This window comes from Passer domesticus, chromosome 5 (genome assembly GCF_036417665.1).
Source record: "Passer domesticus isolate bPasDom1 chromosome 5, bPasDom1.hap1, whole genome shotgun sequence".
Taxonomy (NCBI): domain Eukaryota; kingdom Metazoa; phylum Chordata; class Aves; order Passeriformes; family Passeridae; genus Passer; species Passer domesticus.
In genome coordinates this window covers 68,939,515-68,960,509 of record NC_087478.1, presented here as the reverse complement: position 1 = coordinate 68,960,509, position 20,995 = coordinate 68,939,515, and the positions used below count along the sequence as shown (strand labels likewise).

Here is a 20,995-nt window from a genome sequence, read left to right as displayed (position 1 = left end):
ATACTGGAAATTTTCCTTCCCATCCCACTGGTTCCAGTAATCCTCTCTGTTCTCTGAATATTCTCTGTACCTTGTTTATTTCTTGTACAGGTTACAAATGTGCTGTCTTTACACAACTTTTACTGCATCAGAGTCATTATGAGAAGGAAAGGGAAGGATATTTCAACACACATAAAATAAGTGTTGTGTTTTTTTCAAATTTGAACATATTGCAAAGACACTGCAATTTACTAAATTACTATGAGTTAATTCTAAATTTTTTTTTAAGAAATTCTGGAACTACTTTAGTTTTATAGTAGCATACTATGAACACTAAATACATAAGCATGTGAAATTCTTGAGCCATGACAGGACAACTCTTTTAGCTGAAGAAATTGATCATTCAATTTGTAATTTTTTCCCCATTCTTCTTACTAAGCATTTAACAACATGCAGACCTTAATAAATGACAGAGACAAACATCTGTCCTTAAATAGCAGCAATTTCTTCTGCCAATAAAATTGGTTTTCTTCCCCTGCATTGAGCCATGAGTTGGCAACACAAGGGCTGGGTAAGCAGAAGACAGCACACAGAGAGACCCCCATTTATTGAGGCTGGGGATTACCATCTGGTTTTCTGCTCCTGCTACAAAATGAGTCCTAATAATAGTAGGGGTGGGGGATGTGTGCTCAAAACACAGAAAGAACACAATGTACTTTCTCTAGCTGATCAGGTCTTGTAATTTATTTTTTAATAGTATTTTAAAATACTCAATCCCTTTTTAGGAGGATGTATGTTCTTTGCCTCTTTAGTTGCTCTTATTTTGCAAAGTTGAGTGAGAGCAAGTTGTATGGCTTAGGTCACACTCATCTGGATATTATTTCCTAATGCTTCTGACAAAAAAAATTAGTGAGTGCCCCCCTAGTGAAAGAATTAATGAGGATTCCCAGTTCACTATGCATTTATTGAATTAATGGCTATGTTTGATTTGGGTTTCTTAGTTTGGACAAGGCCTTCTAAAGTGATACGACTGATATGAATTCTGTGTGCCATTGAAATGATGGCTCTGGCCACTTCACTTGCCAGTTGTTTCAGCTGCTTAGCAACGGTGACAATGGTCCATTAGGTCCGTGGTGTCTCTGAAGGGTTTTGAAAACTTAGTGGTTCATGCCTGTCAGCCATACCAGACACACTTTAGTACCTGCTGGTCTTTCCAGTTGCAATATCCTTTAAAAGAAAACAAGAGGTTATCTTTATGTTTCAAAAAGCCTCGCCTGTAGTGCACCTAGTCTCTCCTTCATAGGCATGTTTTGGGTTTTAGTGTCTTAGCACAGAACTCTTCCTTTTATTTTAGCTCCTTCCTAATCTCTAAAATTGGGCACTTTCTTACCTCTTGGTCTCCCTCCCTTCTACTCAGCAGTTTTATTTTCTATATTTTCTGACCATTAAAAATGTAAATCCAAGACTTTGTATGCAATGACAGGTACTTTTCTTTCTGAACAGTTTTGAGTAAACTTGTATTTGATAAGTACACATAAGATGTGAATGTTAGTATATATTAACACAAACTTTTCTCCAAATGAAGCCTGATAAATTTTGATTCGCAGTTCTATTAATGAAAAACACATTAACTGATAGACTGTTAGGATTTTACATTTCTGTGTGAATGAACTGAGAGTACATTAGAACTTAGGATAAATCTTGAGATATAGGCATAAGTCAGAGCATATTTCCTTTAAAGCCTAGAAGGGGTGAATGAATACCCTAACAAGAGTAAAGGGCCTGTGACATACTTGACCTGGTTTGGGAAACAGAAGGTTTTTGCATATAGCTCAGGATCATCAAAAACGTATTTTCCACCCAAGCCTTCATCTTTCCCAGAGAATGGTGAGGGAAGAAATTTGCATTTGTAACTGTGGACCAGCTCCCACAATGCAGTCACATAATCTGATTTTCTTGATCGGAGCCAGAGCCAAACCCATTGCTCTCTTCCTCAGTGGGGCAGGAACTCTCTTTGCTGCCATCCCCATCCAGAGCAGTCTGGTAGTAGCAACATTTTTCTGGAGAAAACTCTGTGGTGCAAGCAGGGCTGTCCAAGTGGAAACAAGGCTGCCCAGCCATGAGGTGTGGAGCTGGGTGCAGGGAACCAACCCTTCAGGCCTGGGGGCTATATTAATGAAATAGCCAAAGAGGGTATACCAAAAACACCTTCCTCAGTGCTTCTTTCTGTACAGCCCTCCACTACCTTCCCAAAGTTGGCATCTGGAAGCAGCAGAAAAGGGTACACCAAGGGATTGTCCTGGTGTATTGTGTTTTGTAGGAAAAGAAGGATAAGACAAAACAGACTACAATTGCCAAAATATCCTCACTCTGAAATGAGGCAAACTGCCAGAGAGCTCTTAAAAAAAAAAAATTCTGGAGATTCAGCTCTCCCACATAAACAGCTTCCTTTCAAAGTCAGAGTCCAGAGCAAACAGGCACACAATTCATATACATTCTGCTCCCTGCTGCTGTTGCCCAGCAGGCTTTAGAAATCAAGTATGTGTCACTCAATCAGTGTCAACATAATTTCTGTCATAGCCATCAGCAAACAGTGCAAGCTTGAAATTTATCAGAATTCAGCACAATCTGTTTGGTTTGAGTAATTAGTTACTCTTCCCTGGTTCTGTCTTCCCATGCAGGAGGAAAGGAATTGTTATCAGAAGGTGATGCTTGCCAGAACACAGGGTGCCCTCTGACAAGCAGGACTTCAGCTCCATTAAACATCCCCACACCCTCTGAACAGAAAACTCAGTGTTCTGTATTCTTATGGCTTGGAATAAGCAAATATTTCCTCACAAGCAAATATTTCCTCCTGTACATTTCTAAAGTGATCCCTCTTGCACAACAGCAGTATGCATTCAGGCAGTTCACTCTAATTATTGCTTTGTAACATTTTGCATCTGCTTCTGTTAAGTTGCTGAAGTTGCTAGTATGTTTTCTTGAGTTTTTTTTATTTTTAAACAACTTGTTTCTGTGTCTGTCTGTCAACAGCTGCACTCTTCATTTTATGCACTTTGAATGCATTCATTTTCTACAGTGTGTCTTGGTACTGCAGCTCAGCTCCAAACTGGAACCCACAGCAATCCTTTGACAGGCTGTCTGTTAGGCTTTCAGGTCATCCCTAATTTCAGGTTTTCTTCCAGACTCATAGGTTTTGTTGTTGAATGACAAATAATGCAATTTAAGCTGTCACAGAAGTGTAAGAACTGCTAGTGGAACTTTTACAGGGTTTTCTCAGTGTGCCAAAGAGCTCTTCAGCTACGGCCAGAAGCAGGCTGGAACACGTGGGTGAGATGTTTGGATCCTTGGAGTGAGCTGGCGTCACCCTCTCCATCAAGGTGGGGGTCAGTCTCTTCTCCCAGGTAATAAGCAATAGCACAAGAGTAAAGGACCACAAGTTGTACCAGGGGAGGTTTAAATTGGATATTAGGAAAAATTTCTTCACTGAAAGGGTGGTCAAGCACTGCAACAGGCTGCCTGGGTACGTGGAGGCATTTAAGAGTTGTGTAAATGTGGCACTTATGGACATGGTTTAGCGGTGGACATAGCACTGTTTCTTTAACAGTTGGACTCAGTCGTCTCAGAGGTTGTTTCCAACCATAATGAATTGTGGGTTCCATCCCATTTGTAGTAAAATAATGGAATTCCAAAAAACCCACAAAATAAAAGTATACTACTTTAAAAAGTGTATTTTAAGTTTAGAGTTCTAAATTAAATGCATTTTCTATGAAATGTTTCAGTCACTTTTAAAAATAACAGATTTGTATCCAATGGAAAAACTGTTGTCTAATATAACTCTGAGGCAATCTCTCTTGGAAACAGTCTACTGCAAAATTTTGTATGTTTGTGTTCATAGATCTTGTCCCGTTTTCTTTCTTTCTGTGGTTCATTAGTGCCTTTTCTTAAGTGTGAATTTGTTAGATTTAGTGGGCTCTTTCCTTCTAAGTTGTACCAGTAATAATCTCAGATGGTGCTACACTGCCACAAACCCAGGCAGACTGGTATGAAGAAACAGTGGCGTGCTGAGACTGGTTGAGGTGCTCAAATGGATAAGGACACCTGTATGCTCCATTATTCTTCTCTTGGTGTTCGAGAACATTCAAGTCACCAATTAAGCAATTAGATGCATATCAGTGTTTGCTTGGTCTTATCTTCCTGATAAAATACCTGGGCAATACCAGTTTGGACAGAACTCAGGTGCAAAAGCTGAAGTTGGTATAACTGAGGCAGTGACATTCTTTCGTGTTGCTCTGTGTGACTATGTTATTGCTGATGGCAGCAGCCAACATTATTACTGTGCTCTAAGCAGTAAGGCACACTAAGCAAAGCTCCAGTGATATTACTGTGCTTCATATTTTCAGCCACAGGCAGGACACACCTTAATTTTAAGACTGAGCTTTGGTAAACTATGACTTTGAGATTGCTAAACAGCAAAGATGTGAGTTGCCATGTGTTGGTGGGATTCCATACTCTTCATGACCAGGGAGTGACAAAGCCTGCCCTATCCCTGACAGGTGGTGTGTCCAGGCCGTGTCTCTGGGGCAGAGAGGGTTAAACCACTTTGAACAAAGGCTTGATTCATGTCTTTTCTTCCTCGAAGGGAATGAGAGAACAAAACAAAAGTAAGATACAGAAAAAGCTGTTGTGAAACAAGCCCATTGCTGTTCTCTGAAAAACAAGTATGTGAGGATTGATTTTTAGAGGCGTGCTGAAGCAGCGGGGCACCGGAGGGTGGCCACAGCCACTCTTCCTCCAGGGGCTGTCACTGCTCTGCCAGAGCCAAGGACTAAAATTGTCTGCTTCTTAGAAGAGGACGTGGTCCTGACTGTGTGCCACAAAAAAAGTCTGCTGTACAAAACCACAAGCTATTTCCCACTCCAAAGCAAAATCTTTAATCGTAGCTGTTGCTGCTATAATTGGGGGATGGCTGCTGTGTGAAGAGGACTCATTTCTGTCAGCATATCGAGGGGCTGGGAGGTGTCTGCCATCTCAGGCAGGTGTTTGTCTGTGTAAATGAACATTCTTTTCATAGCCAGCTGAAAGGTCAAGTTTCAGCTGACAATGGAAAAGTTAAAATAAGCAAATGCATCTAGGGAAAACAGCTAATTCTATGGTTCATAGCAGTGTTGGCAAATTATACCACAGAAAAAGAGTCTATTGATTCTGCACTCCTTGATCATCAAGAAAGTAGTTATTACAGAATTTTTTTTGGCACTGATTTATTAAGGGATGGTTATTTAGTATTTGGACATCCAGAAAAGCAAGGGACTGCACTTCCTGAAGCTGGAGGAATGGTATGAAACTGCAGTGTATTGCTCTCACATGGTTGCCAGTGTGTGCATCTTAGCATACAGCTCCAGCAGTATATTGCAAGTGCACCAGAATGTGCTGCTAAATAGAAATCTAGAAATAGTAATTACAGATTTCAAATTGTCCCAGGTAAGACTACAAAAAATAATTTGGAACATAGGGAGCTGTGGAATTTTATGTTTCCTTGTATGTACACATATATATATATATATGTATTTTGAAAACTATTAAATTAAATCACACTCCATTAGGCAAATTCTCTGAGAATACAGAGGACTATATATGTCTTTGAAAAAATGTGTTTGTGAGCTTGCTACATCACAGCTTTTAAAATTACTTTTATTCTGAAAGTGCTAAACCCCATAAACTTTAGATGAGACTTTTCAAAATAGGATTCGACCTTTTCAATCCAATTGCAACATGTTTTATTTGAACACACAAACTGAAACATAAAATGATGACAACAATTATTCCTGGAAGGTATTAAAAAGTTGATCTGTATGCATAAATTGAATTATAGCTCTGGCAAATGTGCACTATAAGCAAACAGACACAGTATAAACACTTCATACTCCTCTAATATCCACTGCCAAGGTCCTCTAATCATTTTAAATCAGTTCAGACTGTTGTTGTGAGATAGCCTGCCTGTGCTCGATTACATATGCACAAAAATAGGAAGATTAAAGAAACTGTCAAGTGGACAAAAGAAATTTCTTGAAAAACTTAGGGAGCGAAGGCCAGAAATGAAGGTAGTGAAGATGGCACCAGCTGCAGTCTCGAGGACTGGCTGTTCAAATTCCTGAGTGACATAGAGAAACCATAGGGGAGCCCAGCTGCCAAGAACTCTAAAGGCATTTCAACAGCACATTTGTGAAGTGCAATTTTGCAAAAGACTTATAAACTGACCACACTGGGCAGGTTTTCCTGGGATTAGGTCTTGCCATGAAAACTGCTGCTCTGCCAGACCTGATGTTCTGCTACAAAGTGTAGTTTTCCTCATGGAATTGATGTTATAGTGTTCCTTGGATATTAGTGTTGTTAAATAACAACAATAACCACAAGGAAGCAGCTCTCCAACATGGAAAATTTCAATATTTGCACAGAGCAAGGCTTGCTGCATTGAAAATCAATGTTAGAATACCAAGGATGAAGCAACCCAGCAATACTGTGTGTTGTGTCCTCCAGCCACCCCAGGGACAGAGAAGTATGTGTTTTGTTGCTATGTCAGCTGTAAGTCAGCACTGAAAACTCATTGCCCATCCACAACTGTGTGCTTCTAGTAAGTAACAATAATTTAAGAAACTAATGGGAAGGTGTATCATAAGGTGGGGTTGCTGTTTTGACCCAGATGAACGCTTTGGGGATAAATGCATTCAAGACTTGGAGGTGCATCCATCTTGCAGTAATGAGGAACCATCCAACCCAGTGGCCTGGACTGTTAAAGCCTCTTTTCTTCTGTAAGTTACTGTGTCATGTAACTCGATGTTGATCTTGTTGCTGGATTCCAGGACTTGATCAGAAAATAGGGAATATTACCCAGACATTGAATTTTCATAACATGATGGTCAGTTTGTTAAAAATAAGGCAAATGACCTAACACAACTTTTCACCTTCAGTCTGTATGAGGTCTACCCAGGGTCCATGTGCTGTTGGCAGCAAATATAGGATGCACTGTGAAGGTCCTGAGCTGTTTTAGGGGTTTTAGGTCCATTTTCTCCTATGACTTTGGAGGCTTTCTCTCTAGGACGTCTTCCACAAACCATGTCCAGAGTGCCTGCTATATGAAAAAGAAGGGAGATCCTTGGAAACCATATGCAGAAGGCCTGAACCAAGCTAAAAGTGCAGAGAAAGACCAGACAGCCTAGGTAGGTGATGAAGCATATGTTCTACAAATCCAGACTGCCTTAAGCTAAAGCAAACAAAGCAAGCTGGGGAAAGTTACAATGGTTTAGATTTCCTAAGTACAACAAATTTTATTTTATTTTGAAACAATTTTCCCTTAAGGAATGTCCTTTCATTTTAAGTTGGAGAAGGCTGACAAGACATCCTATGAAATTTTTTTTCCTTTTACTGGAAAGAATTAATTTTTTTGCCTAATCCAAAACATTATTTTCCCCTCTCATGTTCATCACCCACCTTTCAGTATGACTCTCTCACCATTTCAGCCCAGTACTCGGTGGTTATTTAGAAATAAAAGTAGATTTTCCATTATTGTTCTCTTATTATTTTTGCTAAATAACCTGATCTGATGTGGCAGTTTGTATGCTTTAGAGTTATAGCTTTCTCAAGTCCTCAGATGTCATGAAATGGAAATGATGCCTAACTCAAACTGCTCAGTGCCAAAACGGTGCTGGAAGGAGAATGGGCATCTCCTTGAGACCTATCCCCCCCTCCCCCATCCTGTGTTAGTAAGCTGTAAATGTCCAGTTCAAAAATCTGCACTCCAACAGCTCAGAAAGCTTCCCAATGGCCCCAAGAAAACCTGGAGGTCTGTGGCAAAAGACCTGGCACCTTTAGTGTCATTTGATGGGAAGAGGAATGCATCCTGACTGGGAGGGTCTTTATGAATAACTGTCAAAATGGTATGGCTGCTTCATCCTGGGGTTGGATGTCTTTCTCTGGTCCTGTCTACATTCTTCTCTGTATTTTTTCTATGAATCATAAAATATTTGTTAGCTGTTTTGTTCTCTTCTGCCATGACTTATCTACTGTGATAAAATTCAGATTCACTTCTAAAGCAATTTTCCACTATTTATTTGGAAACAGCATTCCCTGCCTGTTAGCACTCTAAGCCTCTAATCAGAGGGAAAAAATAACAGCTGGAAGATCACCTAAGATCATATTCACAGGCAGAGGAAATCCTCAGAAGTTATAAGCACCCTGGGGATCTCCTGGGACTATGGATTTCAAAGAGCTTAGCAGGACCATGCCTTTGCACCTCATCTTTGTAACCATCCCAAATCAGCCTATGTGACACCTTTTCCATTTCAGGGAGCACATCTGTTCCAGCCATGCTCAAACCTATCCCACTATGCACACAAAGAGTCTCCAAAACCTTGCATTGATTAGCAATGCTCATGAAGATGGAAACTCCCTGTGATGCTTGATCCAGGAGTTTGCTGGTGGGCATAAGGTCAATGCACAGGGACTCATGAATGCCAATGACACAGAAGTGACTCCAAGAGGATTTAGACATCCACATGGTGGTGGAGGTCAGTGGAGGCAGGGCAACAACATTGGCTGCAGCCCTGAGAGGAACATTAGAGTATTTTGCTCTTCTGACACCAGCAAAATGAATCACTGTGGTAAAGTTTGAGATCCATTTGTGCCTATTGCTGGGAACAGGAAAAGGAGTAAGTAAATAAGACTGGATGTGTTATGTCTAGCTGTCTTTTGTTCTGTTTGATAATTTGGAAAGACAGATGACTGCTTACTTTAGGCTACTAGGCATGTTTGTTATCCATAAGGATTCATGGACTTTCAGTTATGCTTTTAAAAAAAAAATTGCTAGAATTACAGTGAGTATTAATTAAATTTCTGTGACTCTTCAGAATGAAGATAGCAGTAAGTATTGAGGTACTGGGTAAATGCACTGCTCTCTACATTGTGCTAGTATAATGTTTCCTTATATTAAAGGACAACACAAATTCACAGAGAAGAAATGTTAATAACATGTTAATCAGTGACAAATTTAAGCATAGACACATACATAAAATTTCATAACTTTATGATGATTTATTAGCAAAGTCAAAATATTTCCAGCGGAGTAGTTTTCCACTGAAGGAGAAAATTCTGTGGAGCTGTAGCAACATAGTGACAACTTTTACATATTGTTTGGAAGAGGAAAATTTTATTAAAACATGAAAGGCCAAGTAATTTTATTCTGTGAATTACTAGGAATCCAGAAAACAATTAACTGTGGGCAAATCCTAAGGAATTACTTGTCTCCGAACTTGTGTAGAGAAATTTATTCACAGACAGTTCACATTGAACATCACACTCAGCAACCAGCAAAATACATTTTTTAATGGTGATCACTTGTGGCATAGAAAAAGAAACCATAAAAAAAACCCAAAAAAACAACAACAACAAAAAAAAAACCAAAAACAAAACAAAAACAAAAAAAACCCAAACAAAAACAACAACAAAAAAAAAACAAAGGGAAAAAAAAAACCAAAAAACAAAAAAACCAAAAAAAACCACCTATGTTGCTTTGCAAAATCTGTTTTGTGTAGCTCCTTCTGTCAAAACCTTTGCGGGTAGATTGATCCCAGCAGGAAAGCAATCTTCTGGAAATTACAGCAAAGTGGAGTGTTTCCCAGATGGGTGGGAAGTTCCATCTTAATGCATAATAGTAGCTCCAAATAGGTGAGAGCCATGCTTGTAGTATCCTGGGAGTGCTCTTTGGGTCTCCTGCTATACACAGGAGGCATTGAAGATAAGCAAAGTTTAACTTTCCTCATAAACTGAAGCACTGAACTCAGCTGTTCAGAAGGCTGCAATAGTTCTCTGGCAGAAGTTATCATTTGTCTAAACTGTATAAACTGAGAAAGCTGTGAAAGCACAGGTTTAGGAGAGCTCCTGAAACCTTATGCTAGGACGCCTCCTCCAAAAATGTCAAGGAGAGCAGATATTTTAAGTTTAAAAAAGCATGGAAACCACAATGTTCTACAGTCTTGCTTAATGCTCTGCTCTGTTTATTGACTGGAGAAGTGATTTGGTTAAAAGGTGGTGGAATTTCTTTTTGTTCTTCTCACTGAATTTCTGAAAGGCCAAATACTTAGCCTGTGGATTTTTAGAGGGAAAACCTTAATGTTTTTCTCAACAAGCAAGGTAAATTGGAAATAGGAGCCTTCCTAAAACCAAAACATGAATGTTTAATTCACTCTGAAAGTAGACTGAGCCTTACAACTCTGAACTTTCTTCTGTAAGCCATGCCCCTTGGGGGCTCTCTGAGGTCCTGCTGCCCACCACAGCCCCAGCTGCAATCTTAGATCAAATGTCAGCCCTGCAGTGGTTGGTCCTACAATATCCAAGGCCCTCACCCTGCAAATAGATATTGTAACAGATCTCCTTCCACCTACTGCTCTCATTGGGGAGGATTGCTCACAAAATTGTATGTGAACGGCCTAGTGCTGAGCATAGATTTAAGGCCCCTGCGACCCACATGTAGGAGGAATTTGGAGTGTTGAATGTCATTTATCTCAAGCATCTCTTTTTGCCTTTTCTTGCCTGCCTGCTTTAATTTTCAAGGTCTGAAACTGCATATATCGACATCCTAGCCCCAGAGACAGGGGATGTGTGTGAGGTGCTCCAGTACTGTGCAGCCCCTTACAGGATGAATTCTCCCACTGTCTCCTGGTTCTGTGTGGGCATATCCAGGCCCTTGCCCAGGTGTTGGGGGTGCCACTGCCCATGAACACGAGCTGCTCCCAAAGGCAGGGGCAGCAGAGCTGTGCACAGGTTGCTTTCCTGCAAAGCTGTCTGGTGAGCTAGTCCCTGACCCAGGCACACTCACAGCTGAGCTTCAGCTTCCTTGACTTGGGAAATACCGGAAAGACAAGGCAGGAGGGAGTTACTTCACAGCAATTCCTGCAAAGACTGTGATTCAGTTATTTGTTCTACGAACGCCCTAGCCAGATGACTGAGGCAGATCTGCAGGCTGATGACCCAGAAACAGTAGAGCTAAATTTTACACGTGGTGGTAAGGAAAAGTTAAAAGCCATATACAGACTGTTATCTTCCTACTTTCAGTGGTTTACCGCCCAGTACAAGCCCTGGCTACACCAAAGATAGAGCACAGAAATTTGCTCGGGGGCTTTTATCTTTTTTTCTACCTCTTCCTCATCTCAGGAATCTGGGCTATCTGAGGTTACCTACACCTGTGATTTCTGAAATTGGCGACACATAAGCTCACCACAGCTGCTGGGTCCCTCAGATGGGAGGGTTGGGGTGGCCTATTTCCTTTTTTTGTTGAAGTCCAAGCTGCTGAGATGGAGCCTGCTGGGTTTACTGCACCTTTTCTTTCCTTCAGGTAAGATATGGGGCAGGTGGAAAGGAAAAGGAAGAGTGTCAAGTGTAATAAATCTGTTTTGGTAGCTTGGGCTGCTGAACTCCTGCTGGGGAAGCAGGAACCTGTCTCTACTTTATCAGAAGATGGGTCTGTGAGATGGCTGCAGTGACTTCTGAGGAATTGAAGATAGACTGGATAAATGTAGGGGGGAAAGTGCTTCTTGTTGCTTCAGGTCTGTTTGTGAAAGACCTTTCTGCAAACAGAAAGCATCAAGCTACACTGCAAAGTGGGTGTGAAACAATCTACCGCAGACAAACTGGTTAAACCATGCCCAATATTAACCTGGTGCTAAGATAATGCAAAAGGCTTCAGTATTTTGTTTGAATTTTTAAATTTCTTTTGACTGTAGTGATATTCCCTGGGAGGTTGTCTCTGGTGCCACTGCTGGGTTTTGGCTACTGGGTTGCCCTCAGCCTGTGATTCCTTAGTGCCAGTGAAGCGTTGTACATCTTGGTGTGCTCTGGGTGCCTATGGAACCTGATGTGCCTCATCCCAGCACCTGCTTGTAAGAATATGTGGCAGGACTCTGTAGAGGACAGGATTCCCAGCTTGTATGTGTGTATAATTGTAGGAGCCTGCAATCATAAATACACTCAAACTCTTGGCTAAAATCTCCATATATCTCTGTTTTCTGGTCTTACTTTTGGAACACTAGCTTTTTTTTTTTTTAAAGTGCTTTAATGAAATACAACTTGAAAGTATTAAACCCCAAACAGCACATGACCCTAGCACTACAACAATCCCTTCAGAGTCCTCAGTCATGTAATCCTGTGTGCAGCATGCAGGACAAAATGGGAAAGTTTTTCTCTTCTCATCATGTTCCTCTGTTCGCGTGACTAGGCTGTATCTGATGTGGAGGTGTTGTGCACTGGCCATTACAGGAGCCACTACTTTCAAACTGCAATACCCTTTAATAAGTGTAGCTATGATTTGCAGAAAGTGGCCTTGCATGGTTAAAAAGTCATTAAAATTTTTAAATGAAAATATGAAAATATTAAGCTCTTTGATGTCTTCAATTTTTTTTAATATTTCCTCAAATATATGAATATTTTCATTCCTGTACCATGATATAGGCTATAAATGTAGAGGGTAGTGCAGCTCCTTTATTATATGGTTTGCAATAGGAGAATATTTGTTTCTCTTCAAACCACACTAAACAGGTCAGTCTCCATAAACCATAAGCTTGCTTCCTCACCACTCTTTTCCAGTCTTGATTCTGCCAGAGAATGAATTCTGTGGGGCATGTCAGACCTTTATTCCACACAAAATTCATAAACCTTCACAGGGTCAAAATTGCTAAAAAGCAGTATTTTCCATGTGTTTCCTAGTGCTTTCTCTCTCCTAATTATTTTTGGTTTGCAATTTCTCATGGTTAGCACAGCGTGTCCACACTTTCATCATAAATGCTACTGGAAAGATGTACTTCACACTCAATACTGTTTTTAAATGCTGGGTTTTCCCAGACCCAGGAAATATCTTAGGTGAGTAACCTTTCCCTGGAGGTGGGCCATGTCAAGGCCTCTTTCCTCAATGAACAGGAAGAATCCAGAAAAATGAAGGCAAGCATCCAAGTAATCTTTGCAGGGAGTGAGAGTGTGTGAATGGAACCCTCACTCAGTAACCAAGTTTGATTTAGTTGCTCATACATGTGGCAAAAAGAAACTTGTGGGAGGGGAGAGAACAAGAATGGATGTATTTAGCTGCAAAGACGGTCAAGGAACAAGATTTGGAGGAGGCAAAGAAAGTCACAGAAGGTCAATCACTGATGTCTGTGGAGTGCTGGAACTATTGGGTGAGAAAGGTGCGAATCAATTCAGTTGCTTCTGTAGTATCTCTGCAGTCTGCTAGGGCATGTGTTTGCTTGAGGGATGCTGCAGGGCTTGCTGTCACTGTAGTAATAAATGCCAGAAATGCAGTGAATTTCATATTCACATTTACTTATGTTGTGATGGAATTGATACTCATATCATCCTTTCCAACTCAGAGGATCCTCTCTGATGACATAACTGGTGTTGTGTCCAAAAGAAACAGCAAAGAGAGCAACTTGCATAGCACTGGGATGAGCCATAGTACAAAGGGAGAAAGCTTTGATCCCTCTTCTGTGTTTTCCCATCACCAGTGACCAGGGTGAGGTCTGGACTGCAAGTGCCCTCCTTACCAAGAAAGTACATGATGTTTCTCAGCTACTTCCCCCTTTTACCCTGATGACTGGCATGCAAAGTTGAAAAGTTCGGTATAGATGGAGCCAGATGTCTTCCATGAGACTGTAGGGCTTGGTAACTGGATAAGGTGAGGTACGTTGGTTAAAACCCCCATAAAGATTTGAACCTGACTTCCTGTGCCACTTCTCGGTGTTCTGAGTGCTGAGGAAAGGGAACTACAATGCTCCCCATCCTCCTACCGTGCCCTCTGAAATTGCTTTTATGGCCTCAAACTCTTGCACACTCAAAGACCAATTCTGGAAACACAGGGCTGTGAGACAAATAACTTGGTGGTCTTGGGCCTGGAGAGGTATAGATTGCCAAGGAAATTCATGACTCCTGGTGTGCTCTAAATGCCACGACTAGAAAAAAACTAGTAGAAATCCTAAATCTAAAATAAAAGTGCTTAACTTTTCTGCTTTTTTCTCCCATTCTGTTCTGGAAGGACTGTACTTCACAGGGAGCAGAGAGATAACATGTTGAATGTAGGTGTGGATTTCTGATCCACAGCGAAGAACCTTTCTGAGTGTTGGAGATTCCTCTTTGAAGTGCCTCAAGTACAGATCAATATAGCTAATGACATGGAAAGGCAATCTCCTTATAATACTGTAGGAAGAAAAAAAAAAAAAAAAGCAGGACTTCAGTCCCACCACAGTTGAAAAGCAGAGATTGACTATAAGGTATGCTGCCAAACAGCTGGTTTGGGCTGTTCTGGACTGTCTGGATCCATCACTGCTGACCATGTGGGATGGTGGGATCACTTTTCTGGGAAACCTCCCTATTTCAAACATAGTGTCACCCTGTAGGTGGAAGCTGAGGTAGTGGCATGAGGAGCAAAGTAGTTTTCTGAAGAGGTCACAAAGGCAAAATACCCTTGGCTACCTTTCTCAAGGGTTTGTCCTGGCTTGGGAGAACAACCCTGGTCCGGTTAATTGGCGGAAGAGAGAACTTGGGATGAGTTTCCTTGCAGTGAGGGCATGGGGCCTCTGGTTTGTGCATCTGTACCTTGTGTCAGCAGAGTCACTCCTGATTTTTATGTGCTGCAATGTCAGCAGGATCCTACCCAGTGTCCTCAGCACCCTGCCCTAGCACAGACTTTTGTTATGTGAGAGGTTTCTCTGAGACATATTCTGGGTCAGCATGAGCTCTCATTTATCCTTTAATTGAGTGTACATTTGTCCTGATGCAAGATTTTGTCTTTGCTGTGTTCAGTGATCTTGGACTGATCTGAGACCTTCACCCAGGTAGCTCTGCAGTCTACAGAGCAGAAATTGAGCAGCTTCCTCCAGTGGTGCCCTGGTGTTCATGTGTAAGTGTTTATATACATGTGTTGTTCTTCCTTTCCAGCTCCTTCCTTCTGTCCTCTTTTTCCATTTGGTTCTGCTTTGCATTTTATTTGCAATGTGTTGTCCTGTTGTGAGTATTGCTCATGAATGTTGAGTTAGGGTTCCCCAAGGAGTCTGTCTGGCATTGGAAAATTAAGGTTTTTTTTGTTTTTGCACTCCCAAAGCCCTTTATTATAAGCTAGGGTTTTTGCTCCGGGGTAGTAGGATGTTGGGAAGAGCTGAAATATGGCACTGCTGAGAATCAATTAGCGTAAAAACTGCTCTAGTACCCAACTACATGCTGATTACTCTGCTCCCAAAGGCAAATGCGTTTGCATTTTAGGTCACAAGTTTGCTGAATCTCATTCTAACATGTCACTCTCTTATGGACTTTCTTCTCCACCCCAGTGCTTACCTCTAGACATGTGAATTTTCTTGTTGAGAGCTGGGAAAAATGTTTTGGAACAGCAGATCACTCTCTTCCTCTCCCCCCCAAAAATAAGGAAATTGTCTTGCAAATATGAAACTGATTTATTTCCAAGTCTTTTGGTCTGGCAGATAGCAACAGACACTGGTTTTACTCACAGTAGAAAGGTTGTCATCTCATCTTAAATCTTCAGATTTGACTTGCTCTACACAAGGGACCTGAGTTTGTCCTCACTGCTTGCTGTGGAGATTTGAGAAATGTCTTGCACATCCCAGGCATGTGATTTCTTTTCCTTTAAGAGTCCCTGTAACACTGGCTTTGCTTCCACACTTAAACAATTCATGCACCAAATTGACAAATCAACTCTGATTCTAGTTACAAGATGATCTTAATTAGTTAAGGAATGTACCACCCTCTCTGCTGTTGAATACCCTGCACTTCCCTAGAAAGTGGTAATGGTTAAATATTCTGCCAGCCTGGAGGTGAGCAGCTTTTGGGCTTTGCTGGATTCCAGAAAAGAATGAAATGAAGAAGCATCATTAAATGAGGACCCTGCTGCGTGCAGCCAAAGGCATTGCCTTTTGTGGTCACCTATCCTCTCTGACTGTTTGCAAAACTCACTATCTCCCCTCAGTTATCTCTCCACTTTGACCTGGAGAAGAGATCTCATTGTTGCACACAGGCCTTGCTGGCAGGCAATGGGTGAAAATTTCAGGAGGTACTTTCTTCCTTTCCCTGTGTCCATTTCTGTCTACCCAAAATTGCATCCTAATTTTGGCTGTGGCCTGATATGGCCACTTGCACTTTCCTACACACTCTTGTAAAGTCTCTTGGCAGCTTTGTGGTATGAAAATGTCATATAAATTCAAGGGGCATTCTTTAATGTAAGACTGTAAAACTGTACACAGTGTCCATCCCACTTTGCCTCTTACTATTTTCCCTATTGCTCTTGCACAACTTTAGGGAAAATTGGATGCATGTCCTTTTTGAAACAGACTCCTATTCCAGATGCTTAGTCCTGGGGGAGAGGAAGCTCTTCCTCCCCGTGGGGGAAGAAATTCCTCTCCCGGTGCAGTGCAGGGTGGGGTGGTGTAGGCACATTGCACGATACCTGTGCCAGTGCTTTCCTATTGCTTCACCTGCTGAACGTGAGTGTGCACATGCCCATGGCTGCTGCATCCAAAGCCCTGTGCTCTGCCCTGAGCTTGTGTAACAGCAGGGAATGCCAGGTAAACCCGGGCTCTGATCAACAGCTGTGGCAACTGCTATGCTGCTGGGGATGTTAGCACATCACCTGGGTTTCTGCTGACCACACCAGCTCTTAGTCTGCTAAAAGAATCTAAAGTGCTGCATAATTTGTTTTCTTTGCTGTAAAGTAACTTGTGCATAGCTGAAGCTACAAATGGATTCTTTTGGAAATCTTTTTGATTTCACTTTGCAGCTATACAAAAAGTCACAAACAATTCAGGTTATTTACTATAAAAGTGAGTAAATTTTCCAGTACGTGATTGGGTCTATTCTTGTTGTGTGTGAGTCCTGTCAAGGCAGGAGGTGCTGAAGGCCCCTCTGTCCGTGCTGGACCCTTCCAGTTGGAGCAGTGGTGTATGTGAGCATTCCAAGTGATGTGTTTCACACCAGGCAGTGAGGCCAGTATGACTCTGAAATGTGCTAGATGGAAGCAAATCATACTTGGGGCTGCACTTTGGGCTTTTCTTTCTTCTTGTGCAGCTGCTGGTAGAATGGGTTTCCCAAGCTCCCACCTGAAGGCCCGTTTATATCCCCCATCTAAACCTTTTCTTTGTAGGGCAAGTTGGAGAGCAATGGGGAGCAATGGTCTGAAACTGAGCAGAGTTGGGGGGGAAAGTAGGCTATATGTCAGTAGCAGTTTCATAACTGATGGCAAGTAGTATGGGAGCATTTGCCCCTGGGAAGAGGCTGAATCTTTTTTCATCAGATACAAATGAGGCAATGCAAAGGAGGAGGAGGAGGAGGATTCTATTAAAATTAGAGGGGGGAGGAATTTGATGGCATGACTTGGGCAGGAGGAACTCTCACAATCTGTCCTGTGTTATTTAATCAGTATAGGTTGAATATTTGATTCTATGGTATTCCCTGTTAGAGAGGTTTCAGTGTATTGTCTTCCTTACTCATATGTACAAGGTCACCTGCTTTATTAGAATCTCCAGTGCTGCCTGACTTAAGGGAGGAGGATGCCTGGAAAGAGTAGTGAGCTGCAAAAGGGGCTGGTGTGAGCACTTAAGCTAAGCACTAGTTGACATTTGCAGTTGTAGATAACAAGAGCTTTGCCAAACCTGGACTGAATGTTGGCTGTGATTGGAGAATGGCACCTGGTCAAGTTACAGTGCAAAAATTTGTACGGTGCTACTGTTAAGCAGTTGAGCCTTGTGAGCTCTATTTAGGGCTTGTACTTATGAAGCAACTGGAATAACATGTTGGGTATGGTGGTAACTCCTCCTCTCTGGCACTTGAATTTAGACTTGGATTTTATTCAGTTTTTTGACCAGTACCTCAGCTGTTTGCAAAGGGGCAAAGCAGGACTTATGACAGTGGTTCTGAACACACTGGGTGCAGAGTTCCATCTGACCTTGGGATTGTCCTTAGATGTACACTAGGAGGTTTCTAATATATCTGAGGATAAAGAAGATACATCTGCCCCACTTTTGTTTTTTGTTTTTTATATCCCCCTCTGGTCTAAGTGGGTAATAGAATAAAATGGGAATTTCTCTTGGGTAACTGCCAGGAAGTAAAATTCTTTGTTGGCATAGATTTATGAATGGATTTATAAATGCTATGTGAGGGCCACCCCTGCTGAAGGGGCCTGACTTCTCCCGTGGTGCCCACTGAGCTCATCCAAGGATGCATTTGCACTTGACCCTGTTGGGAGCCTTCCCTGCTGCTCCTGTGAAGTGGTCATCCTTGTCCCTCTTTGTCCCAGCTCTGAGGAGCACACCATGACCATACAGAAGAGTTTCCGTGAACTGTACACTCTGGCATTTTCCTGCTCCAGCCACTCCAGGGATAATAAATAGCAATGGTAATAAATAAAAGCAGATGCTATAGACTGAAGCTTATGTTTTCCAATGTATGTACATTCTAGTACATGAAGTACTCTCTCTCTCTCTGAGTGTATGGTTTAGTTTTGTCTCTGATACCTCTCCAGTGTACTCCTTCAGTGGCAGGAAACTGGGATTCTTGGGCTCAGGAGGGAGGCAAAGCAGCCTTCTGCAGGTGTGGGTATGGGCAGATGCACTATAGGCTGTAAAAAAGTGGTCTGAAAAAGAAGTTCATGCTGAAGGAGTCGGTCTTCCTTACCCTGGTGTACATTCTTCTGCCTTCATGTTATAAGAATTTTTAAGTGAACAGAAATTTTCTTGGGTTAATATCAATTAGTTGAGCATGAAAGAAGTTTAAGGGATTTTTAATATCATGAGATGAGGACCTCCCTAGTTGTAGCTGCAGGTTGTGTATGCAATGCTAGTTAATGCCACCCTTGAATAACAAGTACAATGTAATACAAGTGTCATACACTCTCTTGAGTTTTACTGAGGTCCTCAGCTGAGGGGAGTGTGTGCGGGGGAGTATGAATGTGCTTGTAGTGCTTTAGGGCTTGGACTAGTTCCACGTGGAGCCAGCTGGGATGTACCTATGGAATAAAGCTCACATGTGCAGCTGCAGAACACTCTGGTCAGAGTTAAACTGGCTTCATTGCATGAAGCAGTGCAGATACCTAGTCCATATCAGCAAAAATATGTGCATATGTCAGATTCAGTTAGTTCACCACTCTTGACTTTCTCTTACTTGTGCTGTAAAAGAAAATGGTACTGGTTTGGACCACGTGACTCCTCTGTGTCCTCTTCAAACTTTGCCCATTCTGCCTTACACCTACTGAAGTGGAAGGTTTTATTTCAGATTAAGTGAAGAATATTCCATTAAGTGAAACTGATTTGGCTTGAACTAGCGAGTTTGTTTTTAGGAGAAATCTTCAGTTTTATCAGCGGTCAGTCTTGAACATTCAGTGTTCAGCATTAAAGCCTCATATGCCAAAACCAGAAATTCAATTAATTAAATAGATTTGGTCACAAATAACAAGAAGCAACTGAGAAGACGAAAAGAAATAAATTTCATGTTTTTAATGCTGATTTGAACAGCCATACATGAAGACAAAGCACCAAATGTTGAGTGTCTCTCAGCAAAACCTAACAGCATTGTCTGGCTGTTCAGAGCCACTTCTTTTTCAGTATTCATCATTGAAGGGGTACTCTGGATGGTCACGCCACCTGTGGAAAGGTCAGATTGGACAAGTGAGCTCCTTGGGTGAAGCAAGATATCAAATCACTGCAATCAACCTGTGCCCAGCAAACCTCTTCAATGCAATATATATGTGGCCTTCATGGAAGGCTCTCCTACTTATCCAGAAGCTGTTCTGCTCTGAATAACTGCCCCTGCAGAGCTGGAAGCAAGCCTGTGTATTTTAGGAGAGGATGGTGAAGGACCATTTTTCAGGCCTACAGACTGCATGTCTTAAGGAGAGATGGGGAAAATTAACAGGACTCTGGATGTCAACTATTCTCACTATTTGACTCAGGTGAGTAGAAGTGTTTTAGGAAAGGGGGATGGCTTCACCATGTGTGCTGTACTGTGGAAGGGGAAGACTTTGTTAAGATGTCTAGAAAGATGCCTAGAAATAAGGGCTATGTGTGAAGAAGTGGTAGAGACACCAGACTGTTCTACTTTGTCTTATGCCCTTAGAGCTGGCCTGAACAGATCTGGGTCTGGGGTGGTGCTTTCCCCAAGCAGCTGGTATACCTAAACTATGTCCTCTAGCTCAGCCTACATGCAGATATTCTGCCCGTATCTACTGTGGCAGAGAATTTACAAATAAGTTTTAGGATGACCCTGTTCAGGGGAGAAGGGGATGGTCATGGGAGAATCCTAACAAAGAGACATTTCAGACTTTGTTTTAGAAACTGCACGCTCAAGGAAGATGCACAATCCAGGATCATTATAAAAGGCAAGAAAAAAATTCCCAGGGTCAACTTCAGGTGAAAAAAAATAACACTGTGTTTCCCATTATTGGCAGACTTGAGAGAGAGGTAGCTGTTTTTGTTGTGGGTTTTCTTGTTTGTTTGAGAAGCTGATGCTAAATCACAAGCCCTGGCTTGACAAACACTTTCCATTAGCTAAATGAAAAATTTCTGAAGAGCATTCTCAGGTGCACCATGGCAGCTGGCTGCCTTGCCTTACAGCACAGCACAACAAATACTGGCATTTATCCAGCTGTGAATCGTTGCAGTCTGGGAAGGACACATTTCACAATATTGAAGGTAACTAACTGGAAGGCATCAAACATTTTGAATTGGTTGTGTCAAAACATTTCATTCCTATATTCAGCCAAGATCAAGTGTTTACACATTAACAGATTGAGTTGGTTGAAAAAAAATCCCAAAAAACAAAACAAGCCACAACACTTTGGCTTGTTTGACTTCAGTATAATTTAATGATGTCTGAGTTGCCAGTGTCATTATCTTTACTTTTCATCTATTGAGCATGCTTGCTAATCAGATCTCACATATTCAAAAGTCTGAGTCCTTTGAGTGAAAATGATTCACTTGGAGAA

The 20,995-nt window shown here is 41.6% G+C and overlaps 1 protein-coding gene and 1 long non-coding RNA gene across 6 annotated transcripts in view; one reads left to right on the top strand and one right to left on the bottom strand.

Annotated features, from left to right (window-relative positions):
- The window catches only part of LOC135300867 (uncharacterized), a 159,613-nt gene that overhangs the window by 13,638 nt on the left and 124,980 nt on the right, over positions 1-20,995 (top strand). For 3 of the 4 annotated variants that reach the window (XR_010362633.1, XR_010362631.1, XR_010362629.1), the window contains exon 3: positions 7,076-7,196. The exons of the other annotated variant lie outside the window; for it this stretch is intronic. This is a non-coding gene — a long non-coding RNA (uncharacterized LOC135300867). The remainder of the gene's footprint in view (positions 1-7,075; positions 7,197-20,995) is intronic. 4 annotated transcript variants of the gene reach the window in all.
- Positions 19,494-20,995, bottom strand: part of AKR1D1 (aldo-keto reductase family 1 member D1) — a 34,391-nt gene continuing 32,889 nt past the window's right edge. For both annotated transcript variants that reach the window (XM_064420821.1, XM_064420822.1), the window contains one exon: positions 19,494-19,655. In XM_064420821.1, the coding sequence (XP_064276891.1) occupies positions 19,613-19,655 (43 nt within the window). In that variant the 3' untranslated portion in view covers positions 19,494-19,612. The remainder of the gene's footprint in view (positions 19,656-20,995) is intronic.